General features: G+C 44.7%; 2 protein-coding genes across 4 annotated transcripts; both read right to left on the reverse strand.

The window, feature by feature from the left end:
* Nucleotides 1–1,956: 1,956 nt before the first annotated feature.
* On the reverse strand, nt 1,957–3,673 carry LOC125535766 (protein synthesis inhibitor I-like). Its single transcript, XM_048698842.2, has one exon. The coding sequence runs from the start codon at nt 3,398–3,400 to the stop codon at nt 2,162–2,164; it is 1,239 nt and encodes a 412-aa protein (XP_048554799.1). The 5' UTR covers nt 3,401–3,673; the 3' UTR covers nt 1,957–2,161.
* Nucleotides 3,674–4,552: 879 nt separating this feature from the next.
* LOC125520129 (protein ROS1C) lies at nt 4,553–15,277 on the reverse strand. 3 transcript variants are annotated; one of them, XM_048684960.2, is made up of 21 exons: nt 14,976–15,236; nt 14,466–14,883; nt 14,122–14,355; nt 12,238–14,043; nt 11,546–11,636; nt 10,540–11,447; nt 10,100–10,461; nt 9,761–9,840; nt 9,360–9,444; nt 9,191–9,282; nt 9,041–9,109; nt 8,859–8,895; nt 8,675–8,757; nt 7,873–8,310; nt 7,687–7,723; nt 7,556–7,619; nt 7,324–7,463; nt 6,588–6,653; nt 6,359–6,473; nt 6,246–6,284; nt 4,553–5,031 (listed from the first exon to the last, which is right to left on the reverse strand). In XM_048684960.2, the coding sequence occupies exons 2-21, from the start codon at nt 14,863–14,865 to the stop codon at nt 4,880–4,882; spliced, it is 5,298 nt and encodes a 1,765-aa protein (XP_048540917.1). In that variant the 5' UTR covers nt 14,866–14,883; nt 14,976–15,236; the 3' UTR covers nt 4,553–4,879. The 3 variants fall into 3 exon arrangements, with proteins under 3 accessions (XP_048540917.1, XP_087382187.1, XP_048540911.1); XM_087526061.1 differs by lacking the exon at nt 14,976–15,236 and adding an exon at nt 15,259–15,277 and having other exon boundaries at nt 12,238–14,355; XM_048684954.2 differs by having other exon boundaries at nt 12,238–14,355; nt 14,976–15,237.
* Nucleotides 15,278–16,109: the final 832 nt, after the last annotated feature.

The following is a 16,109-nucleotide window of genomic DNA, read 5'->3' on the forward strand; positions in this document are numbered from 1 at the left end:
GTCACCGAGCTGTACGTGTGCAGATCGCGGAGGTGTCGTGCGTTCGGTACTTGATCGGTTGGATCGCGAAGACGTTCGACTACATCAACCGTGTTACTTAACGCTTCTGCTTTGGTCTACGAGGGTACATGGACACACTCTCCCCGCTCGTTTCTATGCTTGTCTTCGATAGATTTTGCGTGTTCATAGGAATCTTTTTGAAATTACTGTGTTCCCCAACAAATATGGCATGCAGAACTACTGAGAATGAGAAAAGAAGAGAGACAAGAACACAAGAAGAGAATGCAGTATGTGACAAGATGAAGCAAATGCAAAATGCTTCAGCAAAGAGAATGAGAAAAAGATAAGGACCAAATAAAGAGAATGAAAAACAAACCCATGCATGACTGAAGGAAAGAGAACGATAAAATCACAAAGAGAAGGATATATTCACAAAGACTTCGGAGATATATCTCTTCCTTTTTGCGAACGCACAAAGGAATGAAAAACAAACCCATGACTGAAGGAAAGAGAACGAGAAAATCACAAAGAGAAGGATATATTCACAAAGACTCCGGAGATATATCTTTTTTTGCGAACGCAAAACCTTTGCGCGTCGATGTATTAGAAGAGGGGAACAGAAAAAACAGAGGTTCCGGCACCTTGCCGCGGTTACAGAGCTTCCATGGTAGCAAATAGGTGAGCAACCCAAACATGTCGGTCGAACACACAACTCCCTACATACTGATAAATCCTATCTCTCCAAATGTCAACAACCCTTTTCCACCGGAGAGCTTCCAAAGCTCAATCTCGCCACCTATCCGCCTGCAAAGCTCATGAACAACGACCACGGATCGTTGAAAGACGCGGCCATTATGCTCCTTCTAGAGCATCCACGCGGTGATAAGAGCTATGGAGGCAAATCCCTTCCTCTTCGCCTTCGGACGATCGCGCGAGTAGTCAGCCACCACTCCACGAGGGCAGCATCAGCTTCAGGCATGTGTTGATCGAGACCATAGCGAGAAAGGACATAGTGCCACACCTCTCTGGCGAACACACATCCCAATGTAAGATGATCAGTCGTCTCATCGTCCTGGTCACATAATGGACAGGTGACATGCGACTGCAAGCCTGCCTCAAACGTCAATCAACAGTCCAGATCTGTCGCCGCATTGCTAGCCAGAAGTGCAACTTTCATCGGAGCGCAAGGCTTCCAAAGCGCCTTACCGCACGGAAATCGCTCCAAGCCAGCGAAGAAGACTTGGTACGCGGAGCTGGCAGAGCACACCTCCAACGATGTCCACTCCAGAGTCCCGGGGCTACACGAGGTTACTGTTTTTGTGCCTCTATAAATGAGTTCGTTTGCTTCACGATAAATGCAAGATTATTGGTAGCTGCTATCCTGTAAATTTGAAACTTTTACTATCATTAGTTGCAGTACTAGGAGAGATGCTAAACTACTATCATGTAGTCCAGCAATGCTACAAAAGTGATATGTTGTAGATACGATGTTCGAAAAATGCAACATATGTACAGTTCTGTACATGATTTTACATAATCAACCTCAAGTGAATAAGGGTTAGAATGTTCAATTCTGCATTCGTTATATCTCGGTTGGCTTGACTTATAGGAGAAGTTTTCTGGGGGTATGCAATGACATAAGGCACAAGAGAACCATTCATTCAGAGAACTGCAAAAGGCACATGTAGATGTTTTTTTGTCAATTACACTATGACCTTGGAACAAATTCTGTTCGTCGTATGCGGCTTTATCTCTTCGCCGTGGTTGTGCTAGGGGTGATGTTGTTGTGCTCAGCGCCTATATATCCTCTTAGTGTGTGCGTGTGTTGTGATGGCGTGTGTTTGTATCGGATAATTGATGATCGTTGTTTTATATGTAAAACGGGGTGAAAACATTTTTCGGTAATATGTAGTAGTAGCTAGTATTATGAAATTTCACAGTGCTCAAGCATAAAGAGGCATCACAAACAACCAAGTTTTTTCACATTGGCCAACTAACACTTGCCTTTGTTTATTTATGGGTGCATGCATGCACATACATTATACTAGTACTAGGTGAGTACATAATAATTAAGCCCAATAATTCTCTGTGTTTGGGGCTCTTCTTTTCTAGCTCGGCATTCACCTTCTTTTTCTCAGCCTTCTCAACCTTCTCAAGCTGCTTAATCTTCCTCAGCCTCCCGTTTGTACCCAATGGGCACAAGAATAACCTTGAGCGCGCTAACGGCATCTTGTGCGCCGTGGATGCCCGCTTCTTTTACGTCCTCGCTATCTTCCGGGTTCCATACTCCATTCTTTTTCCAATCAAGCAGTGCCTTGGACGTCACGCCCCAAACGACGATGAGTTTCGTCTGCTGTAGGGTGATCCGGCTCGGGCCTTTCTCATCCATCGCCGCCACCACCGTGGCGTTGATCGTCTTCAACCTTGCCGCCTCGGCGACCACAAGGGACAGCCTCCCCAGGCTCGTACCGAGCATGGCGTTGTGGGCCGTGTCCGGCCGGGAAGGGAGCCTGTACGTCGACAGGAAGCGAACGTCTTGCGCGACGGCGTCCTGGTCGACGTCGAGGTCCTTCAGCTTCTTGCGGCCACCGACGAGGTTGCGGTAGTCATGCGACTTGGGGAGCGGCGTCGAACCTTTGATTAGGTCTTTGTCATCGGAGAAGGCGAACCAGACTCCCGCCGCGTTCTTGAAACCGACAATGTAGACATTGTCGGTCCGCACGGCGAGAACTACCGCCTCCTGCGGCTTCTCGACTTCGATGGTGATCAGGATCCACATCGGCGGCTGCTTCTTGGGGCCCGTCTGGGGAGCCAGCTCGGGAACGTTTTCCACCTCCCTCCCGCTGGACGTCAGCATCCGGTAAAGGCTTTGCTGGAACTTCATGTACTTTGTCTTGGTGACTTCGTAAGTGAGCTTCATCGCCGGCGATGGGTCGGACTGCAGCGTCGTGATCGTCTCCACGCCGGCGTGAGGCAGAGGGGTTGCGGCCGGAGGTAGCAGTGGGCCTGCTCCGGTGCCGTGGCTTTCTTGGCCTTGGACTTGGGGCAGGGCGACGGCGCCACGGGCGCGCCGCAGAGGAGCTGCAGCGGGAGGTAGCGGTGGCAGGGCTCCGGTGCCGCGGGCGCGCGGCAGAGGAGCTCCGGCTGGAGGTAGCGGCGGGCGTGCTCCGGCGCCCTGGCTCTCTTGGTCTTGGGCTTCTGGCAGGACGAGAGCGACGGCGCCACGGGCCCCCCGCAGAGGAGCTGCCGCGGGAGGTAGCGGTGGCAGGGCTCCGGTGCCGTGGCCGCCAGCCTGACGGCCAGCTGGTGGTCCAGCCTTGCCTGCCGCGCCGCCGGCAAACAACAGTGCCGTGGTTGCCAGCAAGCACACCATCAGCTTGGTGAGGCGATGGAGAGCCATGGTGGATGCACCTCTCTCTCTGGCTCAGTTGTTCTGGCCACACGGTGCAAGTTTGTTGATCAAGTCACGGTGTACCATCTCCTATATATACAGGAAGCCACAAGAATGGAGCATTTTCTCTTTGCAAAAAAGAGAGAGAGAAAAGAAAACGCTGCAGCTGCACCGCGAACAGGCATGCATACTTGCGCGAGGCTGTTTAATCGTGCCGGCCCATAGACCTCCATGGAGGATTTGAAATAGTAAGTAACCACCCACTCATGTGTAGACCTCCATTCTCACTCAATCAAAAAACAAAAATGTGTAGACTTCCCACTCATGTATATGGACCTTCATGGAGGAGGATTTTAAGTAGGAGTAGTAAGTAACTGCACACTCATGTATATAGACCTCTCCATGGAGGAGGAGAGGATTTTAAGTAGTAGTATAAGCAACCGCCCGCCCATAGGCCTCCATGAGGATTTCAAAGAGGGTTCGCAACCGCCCGCCGATTATGCGGGACACTGTTTTATCAAGCTTCTGCTCTCCAACTTCGCCTCCCTTGTTTCAATTGCCTTTCCTTCTCCCGTCTCCACCTCCTAACCCAAGAATGACCCTGCATGACGAATCTTGATTATTTGCCATGGCTTGGCCAGTGAGACTTCTCTCGGAACTGATCCTTCTCAACTCAGACAACTTGGCAAACATATTTGTCCATTCAGGCATCCAGTTGCCTTGCTTCTTCAGCGTCCCAATCCAACAACCGCCACCATGCATGACGGGCGTTGATTATTTGCCATTATTGACGTGGCTTTGCTGGCGAGACTAATCTCGAAATTCATCTTTCTAAACTCAGATAACTTGGCAAACTTATTTGTCTTCAGGCATTCAGCTGGCTTCCTTCTACAGCCTCCCAATCCAAGAATGACCGTGCATGATCATTTGTCATTAATTGTTGATATGGCCTTGCTAGTAAGAATAATCTCGAAATCCATCTTTCTCACCATACACAACTTTGGCAATTTTTCACTAGTATGAATAATCTCGATGTTGATCTTTCTCACCTTAGAGAACTTGGCAAACATATTTGTACAATGCGGCTTCAGGGATCGCCACGCTGCCACCGGAGTATGGGATTATTATATGACACACTTTATACCTCCACAAGACTGCCAGTTACTGAAGAAATAATGGTACATGAAAATAAGTTGCCCGTACATACGTAAGGTCGTCTGGCAAGACAAGTTTTTCACAGGAACCATGGTGTATATACAACAAGATGCCGGTACATAACAAAGGCCTCTTTGCAAGCGGATAAACTGGTCGGAAAGTAAATTCAAGGTACAAATTGCTCAGAAGTACAGCAAACGCGTCTACACCCAGACCAACAACTGGATGATAATTCTCTTGCGCAGCGGTTTATTTCCTACAAGAACGGCTGTAGCCCGGTAGGAACCAACACTGGCGTACCCATGCACAGGTCGACAGCCAGTGTGATGATACTCATGGAGCTGATGCCTTTGCTGAATCCGAGTTCCGCCCAGCTGTTGCCGCGTTGCGTGATCTGGGCACTTTGCTTGCTGCGACGTGCAGATGTTGGCATAGAGGCCTTGGTGCCCCGGTTTCCCTCTCGAATCCCCGCACACAGACAAACCCTGCATCACAGCATCACACTCTCTTGTCAGGGAAACTCCAGATAGATTACGGAGAAAAATCATCCTTTTCCACCCGAATAAGTTCACAAGCAACAGAAGCAATCCTTTGTAAATGCAAAAAAGATGAGGCCCATATAAGAAAAAGGAAAATGCAAAAAGAAATCCTTTGGAGCCAATAGTAAATATCCTTCGGAAGGTACATGTACCGGAATCTTATTGACAGTTAGTTGCTTGTGAACAACCATATGACATTTTAGGAGCTTGAGCTATACTACAAAATGGAGGGAGTTTCAGTCAGTTATCAGAGTTCTCTTCGGTCACCGAGGTTGATAACCAACCAAGAGGATAAGTGTTGCTGCGCCTATTATTATACTACTTGAACTTATAGATTAATTCTTTTTAGATAGATGATTTGGCAAGAAAAAGAGGAGCTGGACTAGTTTGTAGCGCGTATTTACATGATGTTCCTACTAGTACTGCATTGCTGCTTGAATTATTCAGAACTATTGCTGTAATTTCGCTGGAAGATGTTTTTGGAGTGCAAGTTTTGTTGGAAGTAAGCAGAAATGGTGCTGAAAATCCTACTGAAATTGTGCACAATATTGTTATGTACGAAGAGGATCCCAACGATCTCTTCATTAGGAAGTTTATCATTTAGTTAGGAAAATAAGATCTATGATTTTCTTTACTAAGATGGATTGGTAGGAAAAAAACAGTTAGATTGGATTGGTAGACACAGGTTACTGCTGGGGGAAAACACTTTGACAGGACCCCGCCATTGTGTCCTCCCTGGGCGGCTCGGTAGGTGTCCCAAACCCTAGCCGCCGCCGCTTCTACCTTGCCCCCCTCTGTCTCGCCGCCGCCGGAGGAACTCTAGCCATGGACGGAAGCATCATGTCTGCCTTGGTTGTTTGGAGAGAATTCCGCTATTTTTAACTTGAGCCTGGAAATTGCTTTACTCCACAGTTGGTGCATTTCAAAGATAAATTCCACTTTAGTTAGTTCAGTGTTGTGTTTCATACTGATGATCTAGCAGTTCTCAGCATACGGTACATGGGGCATGTCTGTTCAAGCATTAATGTATATCCTTACTCGTAAAACAATGGTTATATCATGTGATCTGCATTTTGCAAATTGATGAACAACAAAAGGCAGCAAGATTTTCCCCCATGGTAAAATGCACTGGCAACCTAACTGAAACGTATTGTTCTTACCTTTCCAGAAGCACTGCTGTATTTCTTCAGTTGTTAGACCTGCAGAAGGAAAAAAAGAGCTGTTGGTAATTACAGATAATTTGTCTGAATTGGTGATGTATGTTGGTCACAACCTTTGAATATGGAGGGCACTGAAGTTCCAAAGTAGACCATTCGTCTTTCCAACTTCCATAACTGCTCCCTTGCAACGTATATCGGATCGTAGCTAGATTTGTGGTCTGCAAATACCTGTAAATTCACAAAAACATTGAAAATCAACTCTGTAGAGAGGGGAGCCCATGGCTTGCAGCTTATCTCTACCCTATTCATGAGGAAAAAGAAATATGTGGGTCTATGACATACCTCATTAACTTGAAAATAAGTGCCGTTCAGTGGGAAACTACCCTTCGTAGCTGTTCGACACGGAACCTGTTAATGTTCCAGTAGCTCGTCATTAGTAGACTGGAGAAGCACATGCAATTTTGCAGACAACAATGAATTATTATATTATTAATAAACCTTGAGTATTTAGTAGCTCACTAATAATATTCCTTTGCATAGATTAAGAAACTCAAATTTATGCAACCCTTTTTCAGCGCCAGTACTATAGATTATTCTCATACAATAAATAAAAGTTAAATATAAAGAACAGAAGTGCATTTGATCGACCAGCAATGAGTTATTCATATGTCTTAAAATGTTAGTGTGTATTATCTTATTATGTAGCTCACCAATATATTTTTAGTACACCTGGACTGGCCCAGAAGGTCAAAACATACACGGATGTTCTTCTTTTGAGCAAAGATTATAGATTATTATCATGTAACAAACACAGGCTAGATACAGCACAAATACGTATTTGAGCAAAGATATAAATTAAACGCACCATGTTAACCTTCAACTTTTCCTTGAATTTAAAATGCATTATGAGTCAAGAGATAGACTAACAACTCTGTTGTTCTATTTTATTATGCCAATTCAACAATTCAGGAAATTTATATGTAGCCTTCCACTTCTAGGATGGCTTTGCTCACGTCACATAAACTAACATCTCTACTGTAGACGGTATTCAAGATTGCCAGGTAATTTATTGCTATACCAGAATGGTGGCTCTGACATATCTAGATTGGTTTTCCCGCTCAAGCACACAATACTGACACTTCTCATTATTACAAAATCCATCTTCCATTGGAGAGTCAGAACATGGTTTGGGGGCCTTGGTCATTTCATTTATGTCATCTGCATTGAGCCACAATATCCACTTAAGATCAACTTAGAAGTGCAGTCAAATTACATGTGCAGTCATGCATTCTCAAATAAAATAAGCTTGCCTTGCATCCATATGGTCAATAGGTAAGGGCTTGGATCGCCAGTTTCCCGTTGATCAAGTCCTAGCTGTAAATCATTTTCTGGGTCAGGAACAATGTTTTCAAAAGCTTAAATGAAAGTGACAGTATCTAACCTGCTGCACAAGGGAGTGTGAATCTGGAATTTCATAACTGCAGGGAAAATCTAACTTCAGTGATGGAAATCAAAGAACTGAGCATTTTCTAGATAAATAATATTATTTACATTGGAAAACAGTAGCTATATAGTAAGTGTAAAGTCATGCAAGTTTAAGCCAAAGCAAAATCAGATCACTGCTTACACATAGTGTTCTGTCCGAAGCCTGCGCACGTTCTTTAGTTTAGGGACAGGAATTGAAGCTGATCCAGTGCTAACAGCAACAAGTGCTTTCGCGATATCATCAGACCCGAGATCCATATTGCTTTCTTTAATGCAGTTTTCCAAGTTCTGAGCAAAAGCTTGCAAGTTAAGCTTAATTAGTGGGATTTCACCAGTATCTGGATCGTAATCTTCAATATCATTTTCAAGAGTTTCTGGACATTCTTCCCGTGCTGGACTTGCTGGCTCCTCAATAATCGGCTCTGAATTGTTAGTGCAAAAATCATGTCCCTGGGTACTTCCCTCAAGCTGAGGAAGCACAGTTGAGTATGGAGTTGGCATGCCACCACTCTGGAAACTGAATTGATTGCTCGACTTCACCAAACTTTTCTCCTGAGGTGCAGGAAGTGCAAGCCGTGCACTTCATTAAAAGGAATCAGGAAAACAGAAGAAGATTCAGAAGGATAAGAAATTCACAAATCAATAAGTACACAAAAGTAAGAGCTCCCAGTTAAGACCAAGAATTCAAGATAGGTGTCACATAAGTTTTGGTTGCACAAAAGATAAGAAATATGATGTGTGTATCGAAACTAACAAAACCATCTGATTAGTAGCATGTTATACTCAAATCTAAGCCAACAGAAGGCAATTGGTGCAAGGATCAATTATGCAAGTCCAATCAGTGCTAATGCTTTTCAAGTTTCCTGGTTGCTTCTTAAGATTCTCGTTTTTTGCTCATTGAATGTAGGTTACTATTTCTGAAACAGTAAAAACTGTGATAATACCTTGCGAAGGCACTTGCGAAATGCCTGCATTCGCTTCTCATTGGACAAGCATTGCAATTTGGCTTGTTTTTTGTACAGAACACCTGCCATGATTGGAAAAAAATACTTATTTACCCTTTCCAGGGAGTATTTCTCTACGAGTTCCAAAAGAGAACAAATTCATCTGCAGATCCTAATAGAGTACCTTTCCAAAAGTAATCATATGATAATGCAGCTCGTACCTGTGAAAATTGTTAAATTTGTTAAATACTTCAGTTATTATTAGTACATGATTCACAAAAATTGCAATTTACATGGAAAGAATAACATATCATTTACCAGTAAAAAAACAAGTACGTAAATTTAAACTGATATTAATATACTCACAGTGTTTTTTGATCAAGTTTACACAGACGAGGCCAAAGGTACTTCTGTATAGTCTCCAAGACAGGATATCTTTGACAAGAAATCGACATGAACAAATATTAACTGAAGATACAAGATGAAATAAATGTTTAGACAATGGAGGACTCTTACAGCTCGAGGAGATGTAGCTGCAGAGATTCTGGAAGGGGTTGAATAGGCACCCATCCCAGTCTTACACATATGCGGCCAACATTGGTGTCAACCTAAAGTGGTCAAAGCATTGTTGGGTAAATATGAAATTGATTGCAGATGAATTAAAACTACTCCAATAGCAACTTACAGGGAAAGCGAGATGATGTAATGTCAGTAGACGAACACATTCAACACTTTTGAGCCCCAGTCCACGTATGCTAAGCAAGTAGTCCCTGAAAAGTACACGAGATCGGTTTTTTAGCAGAAAAACTTCTCATACTGCATGGGGCTCGTTTTCCTAAAACTAGACAAATCATTCACTACTTTAGTCAACTGCATCACATTTTACAACCTTTTTGTTCCATTCACGTAACTTGTACATTAGCAGTTCAGCACATGGTGCTCAGTTTTTAGTATTAAATGCAACATCCAACTTGTTGGGCGTCTTGATCCATCTCATTCATTCACACTAGGTTATATTTAACTTCTCATTTCAAACACTAGAAAATGTCACCAGCAGAAGGTAAAGTGATATACTGAGTATCTTACTTTGCTGAGTCAGGGGGGATATCTCTTAACCATTCAAGATCAATGCTTCCATGATCTCTAACCAAGCGATTCAGGAATTCCTGAAAACAGCAATTAGTGTGAGCATAACTGGGGGCATTAGATATCTCAGTGCTACACAAGAATTTAATCCCGCGCCTGCTATTTCAACAAAACATCAAACAGTACATACAAAACTAGTAAATCATTGGCTCCTAGTTACTATGTACTATTAAACCGTAAGGTTACTGTCGCCTTCCCAGAAAGAGAACAGATGTAATTTTGAAAACAAAGTCAAGCAGTGCAAACAGAACTTATTAAATCCCACTGTTCAGTTTGTACCTGGATTCGTTCTGATAAAACATTATTCATTCCTCGTTCCCGGATGGCCTGAGAAATTCTTTGTACATCTGCACATCGTACTGCTTCCCAATCAACAGAGTCTCTTCTTTCAGACTTCCTTTCTTTCATGTGGCCATCAGCACAGGCCTGTCTTCGAAATTTGTCCCAGTCGAAGTTTTCAGTATTTTTTTTTCTTGTGGTTCTTGTTTTCTTTGGACTTGCTGCTTTATCTGCTCCTCCGACAGTAGATTCATCCACCCTGTTTGCTGTTTCTGCTACCGTTCCACCAGTGACAGAGTGTGATTCATACTCCTGGAAATCTGATGCTTCAAAACTAGTCTGCTCGTCATAGTGCAACTTGACTGCATGTGCATCAACATTTTGTTAAGCAACTAACAAACTGCATGTCAATAAAAATGATGGAAGAGATGCTTGCTAACCTGGAAGATCCGTGCTTGTTTTTGGAGCATTTAGTGTTGAGATAACAGTCTTGCTATAATTCATTTGTGCTATATGATTATCAAATGGCACCAAGAGAGGAAGTTCCTTCTCAGTTCTGTCATTTTTTAAGTGCAATGATGCAGAACCTGAGGAACTATTAGAAGATGTAGGCAGAACATATGATTCATTTGTCATATCTAGTTGTTGATGATCAATTGAGATAAATGGATAATGCATAATGGAAGTAGAGGGAATTCCATGCTGACTTGCACTATCATCATTTATTGCTGTTGTTTTGATTCTTTGGCATTCAAGTTCCTTGGTTGAGGCATCGTTTCCTGCTAATGAATTTTGACCATCAAAATTGCTTCCAAGCTGCTGAGAAACTGAACCACCGCCGCTGCCAACAGAATCTTTAGGTGAACAATTTTTCCCAGAACTTGAAGACAATCGAGATTGAAGAATAGTTTCTGAAACAGCAACACTTTGAGAAGATGGCATATCCTTCTGGAACTGCATTGCTCGTGAGCTTCTTTCTGATGTTATTAACTCTATGGAGAAATCTGGAAATTGTGATGCTTTGGGGTTTATTTCTGTCTCTTGCTGGTCGCAAAAATCTCCATTCGGTTCTTTGGAGTAGAAGGAATAATCTTCACCTTTAGTCAACTCATAAGCACTAGAATTGTTCTTTGTTTCTACATGTATGTTCTCATTGTTTGTTGACAGCTCCTCAAAGTTCTCTCGTAGATCTGGTCTTGCACCGTTGTCAAATAGGTCAAATGTGCTTATCCCTCCTACTGCACTCGTGCTAATTATTTCTTCATAATTTTGACTGATAATATCATCCTTACAATTGCTATTAACTGGCCCTGGAGGAAAACTTGCAGCAAGGGCCATATAGGCAGAGCTGAAAAAATAGCAACCATAACCAGAGTTCGTAAACAAGAGTAGTTCATTTATTTTAAAGAACAGATTGTATCAGAGTATTGACTATGGCTATCATACCTCGAAAGATGGTCAGCTACATTCTGAGTGAGGAAAACCCCTACTACGGAGTCAACTACTGATCCTTTCCATGGAGAAAAGTGCCTGTCGCCTGATAAACATGCGGGTCAACATAAGCTATAAATTTCAACCATCGGTTCATGGAAATTAAAATTTTAAAAACAATAAAATTAACATTTTCACACCCATCTTTCATATATACTGCAATTTGTCGTATTCAGAGATCAAAGGCGAGCCTAAAGGTTACTATCATATTCTTCCACCGGTGTTAATGGAACATGAATGTTTCCACATTTACCATTCATGAAAGCCAAATCCAGATTTTTGGAAGCAAAGCGCAAGCTTCTCAAATTGCAAACTTTGAACATTACCTATTATAAGTTGCTGCGGTAGAGAACTACTGATCGCTTGCTACAGATGATCTCAAAAGATTTTTATAGCAACACCAGCCACCACACTGAGCAGAGGGGTTACTTCAGCATTAAAGGTTTTTCAAACTAGGATGTCGGATAATAGTTAATGTGGATGTTTCAGTAACTATATCGACCAACTCTTTCATTGGCAAACCCTTGAGATAGGTGCCAGGCGGTAAAAAGGAGTAACAAGAATGTTCAAGAAAAACTGAATTCAGCATATCATGAATGTTAAAATTGATTTGAAATCTTAATGAATTTACGCCTCCAACAAAGTACCTTGAATTAGTCGCATGCGTGCTACAAATGAATTAGCACGGCCCTGAAAAACCTCTCTTTCTTGTTGCCACCATTTCTCTTTGTCAACATCATTCCCATCAACAGGCACATCAGTTGCTTTCCCCATCAAGAGGTTCCAAACTCTTGTTGTCTCAAAATCCAATTCAACTTTAGCTCGAGGGCGCTGCTTCTTGACTAAATGCAATGGCATCTCATATGGAAAGATCATCTGACTACCAAATGGTACAAGAGAATTTGATAGGCTGCCTGTTGCTCCAAAAGGGACAACAGCTGATGTAGTCAGAGATGGATACATCTCATTTGTATGCACAGGCTCGGTGTTCAAATCAAGATATTTCAGCCCTGATGCAACTCTTTGAAGGAAATCCATATATGGAGTTGACTTATATTGTGAGTTTTGTGAGCTTTTTTCTGTTGCTTCAGAATAAACATCATGGTAGAATTTTCTGTTTTCTGGAGGCTGAAAAAATCCATCTGATCTTCGGTAATGGCGTCGTACCCTTCGTGAACGTTTCTTGGTAAAAAAATTAAAACCAGGACTTTCATACAGGGCCTCCAGGCATGACTGAGATAACCGTGGCAGTACTTGTGCCCTATTCATCTCAATATTCATTATAGGAACATACGAACTCCTGCGGACTCGGACCGTTCGCTTCTTTTTTATCCCACCAGCTTGACAAAATGCTAGCATCTGAGCAGCAGTACTTAAGATGATCGAGTCCCGTGAGCCAGCTAGGGAGGACTCACTCTCTCTGCGCTGTTGATGTTTCCTTTTCTCCACTCTCGACACCTTAGTCTGACTTTCTGTGGATGCTGTTTCAGGTATAAATGTAGCTGAGCAATGCATAGCAAAACCAGCCTTGCTAGAGTCGTTTGCCTCCAAGCCCTTGTTATACCCTTCCATTATGGTAACCCCAATCCTTGTGGCATCAAGACCATGAGTGCTTCGTACACTGTCTTGTTTTGTTGTTGGCTCCCTGCTAAAACATCCAGAAGTTGCAGGCGGAACTTCTTGTGTACACTTTGTTCCCATCTCTGGCAAATGTATGTACTCATCTAACAGTTTGTTCATCTTGCGACTCATGCCAAAAGCTAATCCTCCTGGTGAAGTTTCCATGTCCACATGTAGTCCATGTGCACCCTGCGCAGTTGATACAGTGGCAGTTGAACAGAAAGAACTTTTAGCATGAATGAGTTTCTCCTCAATGTGGAGACATGAGTTGCCAGCTGATGATTGGTCTCCCAGTGCTCCTTGTTCACCAAATTCCAACTGCAACCTTCTTCGGACTGATACAGCTCTGCTTCTAACAGCGTCTTCTGCTCCCCTGGAGACTGATTGGTCGCTAACAGGTCCCGAGCAAGTCTCCAGAGAGCTGAGATTTCTTTTCTTCCGGACATAACTTCTCTTGGCTTTCTGATTAGTTCCTTCTTCTGGCGTTGCAACAGCAGGCTTTTGCTTCTTGATTTGCTTGTTAAGTTTCTGATTAGATTCTTCTTCTGGCGTTGTAACAGCAGGCTTTTGCTTCTTGATTTGCTTGCGAAGTTTCTGATTAGATTTTTCTTCTGACGTTGCAACAGCAAACTTTTGCTTCTTGATCTTCTTGTCTTCACGGATTACCTTCGCTCTATGTTTCTTCCTCCGAGGCTTCGCTTTTCTTGCAGGGGCCTCCTCAATTTCCTTGAATGCAGCTGCTGCTGACAAAACTGTGTGATCATTCAGCTGACTTTGTGTCTTGAGCTTTTCTGGTGTCTGCTGATACGTTTGCATGTTCTGATCAGTTACACCTTCAGCAAGCAGTGAGGCCAATTCATCAGTATTTGCAGGAATAGCCGATTGTAAATTACAGTGGCTATCAGAGATACCTGGTGATGATGATGACGATTGTTGACTATCATCTGCTTGAATTCCGGTTGTGGGTGCTTCTGCATCTACACCATTTGGCTGAAGCTGTATTGGTGGATGTTCAGAACTGCGATTAACTGGAACTGCTAGTGTTGAAGGATCTACGGCCATATCAGTGGCAGCAACATCTGACTCCCTTCCAAGTGATAGGAAATCTCTTCGAGCAAACTGAATAGAAGTATCATCTTCAGAATCTGTGGAGAAGATACAGAAAGAAGAAAATTTCAGTCAAGTCCCAAAGCTTCGAGGAAGCCAACATACAACCTCGGAAGATGTCATGCTGCCATGAAGAGGAAACGCTCACCTCGTGCTACACCGAGCGGAGCAGGAACTGGAGTGGGCGTATGAGGTGGCGGCGGCGCGGGCCTGGATGCCCTCCTATGGAACACCACGATACTTATCGGCACCTGCGTGCACCCTGCAGGCAGGTTACAGGGCGGCCGGACGGAGGACCCGGCATCTTGTTGGGCAGCGCCACTCATCAGAGTGGCACCCCCGCGCATAGCATTCACCATCGCTGTGGCATGGCTGATCCCGGGTCCAGCAAGATTTTGCCAGCCTATGGTGGCCGCCGCATCGCCCTGCAGGAACAAGGGTGTGTTGCCAGGAAGGCTTGGAGCGCCGCTCTCCGGCCACACGCCCGGGGTCCAATTATCTTGGCCCATGGCAGGACTCGCCTGCGGATTGAGCCCCGAGGGCCCCATCCCCGCTTCTTCCACAACCTGCGCAGAGAAGTAGAAGATCGAATCGGAGAAAAAGGAACAAATAGCACCAAGAAGGCGAAAGGGAGAAACGGGGCAAGGGGTTGCAAAACCTCCACAAACCCCTGGAAACAGAGCAGATTTGGGGGGCGGCACCCCGCCGTCCAGTCTGCCGGACAAGAGATTGATCGGGCGAGGGAGGGGAAGGGCGCGAGCACAGGGAGTGGGAGAGGCAGGACTGAAGGAGGGGAGGGAGGGGCTGGGCGGCGGAGCAAATGCGGGGAGTTTGTTAGACGAACACGAGGGGCGGAGTTGAGTGGAAAAAGGAGAGATACTGTGCTCTCCCCCGATCTCTCCCTACCTTAACCGCAAGCAAGAGCAAGAATCGGAACGTACGCTGTTCGTTTTGAGTGGACTCCTCTCCGCGCGCCGGCGCGAAGCCGACGCGACGAAGGAGTCTGTCTGAAAGACCGCATGACCAAAATCTCTGCTATTAAAAGAGAGTTTTTATGTCGTTTATTTCTTATAATTTCAATGTCATTGTATTCACTTTTTATCCGTGGATTGTCAGTTTACTCCGTGTCTGTACATATCCGCGCCAATCTGTGTAGTGGCCGATCTATTTGGTCCATTTGGCCAGTGCGCCGATCCATTTATCGCTCAAATGTTTATTTTCAACTTTCATATTTTCATAATCAAACATTGGATAGCAAAAATAATCTAGGATTTTTTGCATACATCAGTATGCCATGCTGGCAAGAGGGTCAACCCCCCCCCCCCTCTCTCTCTCCCGTGACATCCCCCCCCCCCCCCCCCCCCGCTGATGGAGCATCCTCCTACCTCCGGCCCAGATTGGAGTCAAGCAAGGTGCACCGAGCAGGTGGGGTCGCGGCGAGGGGGTTGTAGCCGCCACCTACCTCCAGAAGTGGCACGGCTTAGGCACCAGTGGCCGCCTTGGTCGGCCTTGTGTCGGGGGCTTGCTGCCCTGTTCTCGACTACATGGGGTCAGGTGCCGGACGGGCGTCTATGACTAGGGGTCAGGGCAGTCGACGTCTGCTTGTCTGTTCGTGGTTCTATCGCCGGTCTAGGGCCCGGGCCGACTTTGGGCAGGTGGCTTGACAGAGACCGGTGGTTTTCTCGGCCGGTGGATTTGTTCTTCCTCTAGATGGTGGTCACGTTTGGCTAGGTAGGACGGTTCAGTGAAAGCGGCGCAAGGCCTGGGCCGTTGCTGGCGACGACGATGTCTA

This window comes from Triticum urartu, chromosome 1A (assembly GCF_056163025.1).
Source record: "Triticum urartu cultivar PI428250 chromosome 1A, HENAU_Tu73, whole genome shotgun sequence".
Classification (NCBI taxonomy): Eukaryota; Viridiplantae; Streptophyta; class Magnoliopsida; order Poales; family Poaceae; genus Triticum; species Triticum urartu.